At 29.3% G+C, this 7,797-nt stretch overlaps 1 protein-coding gene across 1 annotated transcript; it reads right to left on the bottom strand.

Annotated features, from left to right (window-relative positions):
- Positions 1–1,974: 1,974 nt before the first annotated feature.
- LOC123924319 (F-box protein CPR1-like) lies at positions 1,975–3,347 on the bottom strand. The gene has a single exon (XM_045977168.1). It carries the CDS (start codon positions 3,231–3,233, stop codon positions 2,013–2,015), a length of 1,221 nt encoding a protein of 406 aa, XP_045833124.1. The 5' UTR covers positions 3,234–3,347; the 3' UTR covers positions 1,975–2,012.
- Positions 3,348–7,797: the final 4,450 nt, after the last annotated feature.

The following is a 7,797-nucleotide window of genomic DNA, read 5'->3' as shown; positions in this document are numbered from 1 at the left end:
CTTGAGTTACTAAATAATAGGAAGTATAATAGAAAAAGTTAGAGCATGTGTTCCTATTAAAAAGCATTAGTTATTTTCTTTTGCTATATATAAATATGTGTTATTTGAGAAAAAAACCTAATAAAAAAAAATGACACCACCACTTCAGCTGCCGCCAAGCAAAATATACAGTTTAGAAACCTTCGCTCCAAGCTCTATTGCTATTAGGATTAGGATACAAATAGCAAACACTTAGTTTATTTGTATATTCATGTCATGCCTCATCTAGCTTGATTAATTAAGCTGATGATTCCATATTTTGCACCGAGATTATAACTCCATCGAAGCCCTATGCACTATCTATGCTAAGGTATGTTACATTTATTTTATTTGAAACAAATGGGCAAGTAATTAGTGTGTGGATGGAGGCTAATAACATGACACTAATTCTATTGGATTCATGGTTTAATTTGTTGGTATTAAGAATACGCAGGTATTGAATAATACAACTCAGTTATTATCACTGTTAGGACCAAATTCTAGTACTACTTTGAGTTTTATTTTTGGAAGATTGAAACTAGAATGAATGAATTAGCAACCTTAATTGGTTTTGTTATGCAAATTAAAATAGAATTGGATTAGTTTTTTATCCTATAATTGTTCGGAGAATTAATACTAAATATTATTCAAGTTGAGTAATATTATTATTATTATTATTATTATTATTATTATTATGTTTTAAGAGTGATCTTAGTATCACAGTTCTTCAAATTTAAGAATGGTCATAGCACCATATTCCTTATAATAAGAATGGTCTCTGTACCATATTAGAACGGTCATAGCACCGTATTAGAATGAACTTAAAATCATAGCGCAATGGTTTTAGTACCATATTTGAGAGTGTAATTCTTGCCCGATATCTACAGTGCAGTATTTATCGGTATCAGTAGAGAACTGAGCTGTTTTATCCTGGAGACTTCGTGGTTGATCGTCTGCCTTGCACAATTTTGAAACTCGGAAACAACAGTTATGATGTTAGTTTTGTAAATTTGCTTTAACTAAATAATAGCATGTTCTTTTTGTAAACATTAAAAGCATGTTTTTTGGTGGAAGTAAATAACTAAATATTTATCAACAATTTTTTTTTCCTCTTGGTAATACATGTAATGTCTTCTTTCTTGCTGAATATATCGTTATTCGTTCACTCTATATTTATTGCACCATTTCATTGTTGCTTAAGATTTTGCCTATTTCAATATATTTCTATTTAACCTGTTTTCATGTTATGTTCATGCCACTGAAATTTTAATTCATATATACATAGATGGTTTTTCAAAAATGGCTTAATAGCTTAATAGCTTATCTAAAAGATGGATTAATTTTCATATGATTTGAGTATTCTTAAAAAAATGAGAAAACGATAGTTAATATAGACCGTTGTAGTCACAACAATGAGAGAAGTAGAAACAACATTGAAGAATTTTGGAGAAAATAAGAAAATAGTTGGTGTGATTTTTACTTTCTTTAAACTTACAAAAATACCCTTCTACCTAAAATTGGTTTAAATAATAATAAATGGCTATTGTAGTCAAAACATAGTAGGAGTAGGTTTGCTAACTTACTCCCACATGTTTTTAGGTGGAAGTAAATTAGCAACCCATATATATATATATATATATATATATATATATATATATATATATATCATAAACTACCTATTTTACTCCCTTAGGTGATCATACAAATTTAATCTTCAACTCAAAAATCTGGTTTATGATTTTCGTGAAATGCATAAAACTAAAGCACAAAAGAGTAATTGAAATTGAAACCATGTCAATTTGTAAATAGAAAAAGAGTAAACCTTCAAAACAAAAATAATAAAGCATGATTCATATCATCTTCACATGACTTCATAATTTGTCATATACTTGAAAAAAAATTATCATTATGATATACTCAGCTGGCAAGCTAAGTTTTATTAAAGGTAAAATCCTAATATCCAATCACATTCTTAGGTGAAAACAAGAAACCAATTAATTAATTATTCCTCTAATCGGAAGAAAGCTTTTCTTGTACTTTCCTACGTGAAAATGAAATCTATCTCCTTTAACACCAAGCTCCTTAATCATCTGAGTCTTCAAATCAACGCAAACTAGTTCTCCATCTCTTCTGTAGAACAATGTATTATTTTTCATCCCAACTATATTGGAATATTCCATAGAAAGTAAGGGCCCAACAGTAAAGAGATTGATCCATGATTCCCTCTCACCAAGTTTAGCCAGAACGGATATGCAGAAAGTAGACTCCTTTTTATATTTTGAGATCAAAGCAATGGATTCATTTAACGACACCAAATGTCTCTCCACGTATCCAACATCAAAACCACCATCCGTGTTTAAGGGCATGAGTGTCGTACACATCACCTCCTCGCTAAAGTCAAATGACACCATACATTCTTCGATATTTTTTAATTTACTTATAGCCCACCAATGAAACACTCCATCCGCGTAGAGTCCGTTACCTTGCAATGGTGAATAGTAATAACAATTCTGCATATCAATATCGAGTTTCTTCCAAGAGTTGGTTTTGAGAGAATATATCTCCCACGAAGGGTCATAAGATCTATCTTCCCATATCATATCTCCTTGATAACCAGGAAAATACTCTATCATCTGAATCACCTTATAGTCATCACTAACATGATCATAACCAAAACCATGAAGAAAGTGCCAAGGGTTCCGATCAGGTCGTCTATTCTCAATAGGGCTTGGAGGAATAACTTTAGTCTCACTAGTAGTTGGGTTCCACAGTACAACTTGGCTGGTACGAGTAAATCCATGTTTGAGACAAAGAATGCCATTAATACTAACAGAACCCACAATAAAAATATGAATATAGTCCTCTTGAAATTGAGATGGCCAATCTAAGTGGACCGAATTCGCAAACCCCTCATCAGATAGCCAATAAAAGTTGCAACGTTCACTATACTTTGGTGTATATCGGACCATAAATGTCTCATCATAATAAGAATCATCATTAAGCAAAATATTGTTGCGCAACATGTTCATGAAATAAGTATTTTTGAATAAGAGAGACCATGATTTACTTACGCATAGAAATCGCTTCAATGATATTAAAGGAAGTTTTGACAAGATAAAGAGCACGATATCATTAGGTAAATGATTGCAAACCTTTTTCTTGGTGGCAGCAACAACCAGTGAATTTTCCATCTTTACAGCTATTGGAGTCTGCATGCAAACAATGTTCCAAGGAGAGAGTATATATAGTAATCAGAAATATATTCCATGAGCAGCAGCAGAGTGTATTTGAAACCTAACGACAACGAGAACTTTCAGCAACAGCGAGTGTTTTTGTGGTCGTCGAAATCTGTTTCGTGAGTCAAGTGTTTATCTTTAATTTTCTTCAAAGATTTATATGCCGTCTCGTACGTGTGTGTTCCTTTTAAGTTTATTTGAGGGTTTCTTTTAAGCAAAATAATTCGAGGTTACGATGCAAAATAAAAAAAAAAATAAAAAAATTGAGGTTAGTTATGGTACAAGAAAAACAAAATTTCACCGAGAAAAAAATTCCTCAAAAAATAATGTTAGATGAAACTATTTATTTATTTATTTATTTATTCTTACTATAATAATTTTTAGGAAAATGCTAACTAGTGCCCCCGGGACACTAGTTAAGGATACTAATTATAGTAAAATTACATTGAAATTTGTGTAGTCAATGTTTGTAAAGTATAAAAAGTGTCATTTTTCAATGCAAAAATTGCTTTTTTTGTATCCTTAACTAGTGCCCGGGGGCACTAGTTAGCATGACCCTAATTTTTACTATACTTAAAAGATATCCACTTCTAATCTATTTATCTACTTCTCTAATTCTTTATAATTCTTTAATATAATAAAATTGATTACTGTTCTTATTAATTTTAATAATATTTCAAATTTTGTATTATTCATGAAAAAAAATAGGAACACCGCATAAGACGGAAAATCAAAAGAGCACCGCACCTATTGGAGAATCAAATAGCATTGCAATGTGATGATGAAATCAACCAAAAAATTTTAATAGATTTTTTTTTGTTTGTTAAGTAGTCTAGTGGCTAGACTCTCACACATATAAATATAGAGGAATGTGGAATCCGAAATTTGAACTCCGGCTACTCCAATAATATACATAAAAAACACCTATTTAATTTCCTAGGTAAATATATCACCAGGCCACGAGGTAAACTTAAGTTCTTTTAATAAAATTATATTAACCACTTGAATTCAGGTTGAGAATATAAGAGCCTGTTTATTTCATATTTTTTAACAAAAAAAAATTATTTTTTTCAAAAAAAATAGATTTTTTAATATTATTTGTGTTTGTTTCAGATTTTTTCAAAAATCATTTTAATAAAAAAATCTTTTTTTTTTCATCAAAATGAGAATCTATTTTTAATAGCTTTTATCAAAATCTATTTTTTTATCATTCATCATCCCTCGCCATTTTAAGAAAATAGATTTTAATGATTGTAAACAAACGACAAATAACTTTAGATTTTTTTTCAAAATCTCTAAAAAAATGATTTTCTTGAAAATGATTTATTTTTTTTTTAAATTATTTTTTTTGAATCTCAAAGAAACATGCCCTAAATCTTGCTTTCACTCTCCCACAAACATCACTCAATGTGAAGATAAATTCGCACAACCTCTCTCTTACCATTGTATCAATTTCTTGATCATAAACCTAAATCAAAAGCTCCTTTGAACACCCGAGAATTCATAGACACCATTGTGGTCTTCCTCAACTTCTCCACCATATTTTTTCTTTCACAAAATTTTATTTTTTAACAATGCTGTTTATTTCCATTTTATCTTTTGCTCCTGGAAATTCTAAAATAAAGATATTTTTTGCGTTTAGTTTGACTTGTTGTTACTATAGAAATTTTAACTACTAGTCTGTGCCCATTTTTTAAGCGGCTAGGTGGGGCGGGTTAACTGCCCGTTTGGTACGCAGGATAAGATAGAAAAATGATATAATAAGAAGCTGGATGAGAATATGATAGGATAGTGACAGGATAAGCACATATCTTATCATGTGTTTGGTGCACACATGATAAAAAAGAGTGTATCATTATTTTATCATATCTTATGTTTGATGCACACTTGATATTGACATGATAAGATACATGTTGGTCTTTTGGTTGAGGAGTTGATCTTCAATTTATAGGAACTCGATTCAAGACCCGACACCAAGAGAGATAAGATACATGTTATATTTAAATGAAAAATCATTATTGTGAAGCAAATGCATATTTTTTTTATAAAAATTTAAAAACAAATAATTGTATATTTTTAATTAAAATTAAGTAAAATATTTATTAACATGAAGAAAAATAAAATGAGTAATAACAAAAAATTTCATTCATAGTTTTTATAAAATAAAATAATTTAATATTTTAATTGGTATTAAAGATGAGAAAAAGGAGTATGTTGTGTAAAATAATTTTACACTGTCAACCAATCACAATCATGTTTTTCGCCATGTCACCCACTTTTATTTATGACATGGCAAATTCATGAATTTTAATTGGTTGTCCGTGTAAAATTTTATTACACTGTCTACTTATAATCTTTAAACTCATTAAAGAAAAGGTTAAATAAGTTTTTCATCCCTAAACATAGTAAATACTATTTTTCATTCTCAAAAACAAAAATCTATATTTTTGTACAAATAATTTTAAAAAATCAGACAATAAAAATAAATATCACATAAAAAAATTAGATAAATATTACTAGTATGTGATGAGCAATTTTGTAAAACGTATCAAATCAAATCTAAAAACAAAGTATAGTATAAAAAAATCATATAGTAATACTAATATATGAGCAATAGTACACATATAGTATAAAATACTGTATAGTATAAATATATGTATGCCAGGCAGACACCCACACCCGCATAACAAAAAGTAAATAAATTATAAAATGGATTCAGCTGGAGTCGAACAGAGGCACGCCGTATGAGATTATAGGATTATTCTATCTTATTCTATTGCTAACCCATTTTCAAATAACAAAGGCTCAATAGGATAGGATAAATAATAGTTTTTTTTTTTTTTTTTTTATCTTTTTTAATTGGTGCTCCAAACAAGGGATTTGAATGAGATATGATAGTATTATCGTATCCTGTCTCTTTATCCTGTGCACCAATAATTTTTTTTATCATATCCTGTTGGTAACTCAGCTCAAATTCAGGATAAAAATTTTAACTAGAGAGACATGATAGAGTAAGCTACAGGATTAACTTATCATATCATGTTGTGTCACCAAACATTGGACTGAAACAAGATATGATACAGTTATTCTATTCTGTCTCTTATCCTGTGCACCAAACGGACCCTTAATGTATAGAACCAAATTCATTTTGTCACCCCTACTTGTTGGCCAACCATCATCATAAATAATACTCCCTCCGCAACCTCTAACAAAAACTACAAAAATAAATTAATTTTACATATTTATTTTTATAATTCATCATAAATAATAATACTCGTTCAACAACCTCTCACAAAAATTATGAAAATGCGTTAATCTTATATGTTTACCTCTATAATATTAATTAATAATAATTTTTTGACTAAATAAAAAATATTCATACATTCAAATTGAAAGAGTACATCGATACAATACAAATTCAAAATCGCTAAAAAGAAAAAGGATGAATCTGCGAACAAACGCACAACATCCGTGTTAATAACATAAAACGGCATATTGCATAAGCCTACATATTTGACTATATTGAAGTTTTTGAAATATCCATGCATTCAGATCTGTAGTGTTGATGACACAAAAATCATTGATTGGATCTGCATTGAATCAATCTTAATCCTTCAACCTGAAATAAATGAACACCATACCAAGACGTGATAACAATATTCCGTAATAAGACGAGATAATAATACTCCGCACTAAGACGGGAAAACCAAAACAAAGGATGATGAAATCACAAAAACAAAAAAAAAACTATTTATTTGTGATAATCACACTTATTTAATTAAAGAGTAATGCTATATGGCACGACACATTTGTCGCACCATATGCAGGAACGCCTTTTATTCCTTGCATTTGCTTCATAAGAATCATAACTATTGGCCTTGTGAATCTCAAATTACCTCTCACACCTGTTGTTAAGTGAAACGTAATTTTCTTTATAATATACTACTGTCCCAAAATATAAGAATTATTTTGACTAAATGACACTATTCATTTATCTTAATTTGACCATTTTTTTAATAATATATAGATATAAATATTATTTTGATGTTTTGATGAGTATTTTCAAAATATCAAGTTTTTATATTTTTTACTAATAAAAAATTAAAGATATTAGCGATCAAAATTGTGCGTTGGCACACGTGCATGAGTCAAACTAGTTCTTATATTTTGGGACGAAGGGAGTATGTTTTTTTACTTAAATTTAGTTGAAACATATCAACGCAAAAAACAAAAATATTAGGTTCAAGTGGTTAATGAGCTCCTCTAAAACGAATCGTTTGGAAGAATTTGAGTTCGATTTCTGGTGGAAATAATTTTTGGCCAGACAAAATAATATCAACAAAGTCAAACCCTGTATTACCGGACCTCCTTTCCTTGACGACTAGAGGGTTAATACAAAAAAAATATATCAACACAAAAAATCTTAGGTTCTTAAAAAAATATTTTGGCTAGGAATTACATATTGACTCGAATTCACCCGAATAATTTTATTTTTGATGAGGACACATAAGAAAAAATTGTTTGGAACACGAGTTTGATTTTT

Source organism: Trifolium pratense, linkage group LG4, assembly GCF_020283565.1.
Source record: "Trifolium pratense cultivar HEN17-A07 linkage group LG4, ARS_RC_1.1, whole genome shotgun sequence".
Lineage (NCBI taxonomy): Eukaryota > Viridiplantae > Streptophyta > Magnoliopsida > Fabales > Fabaceae > Trifolium > Trifolium pratense.
The sequence above is the reverse complement of the archived record's forward strand: the minus strand, read 5'-3'. Positions and strand labels throughout refer to the sequence as shown.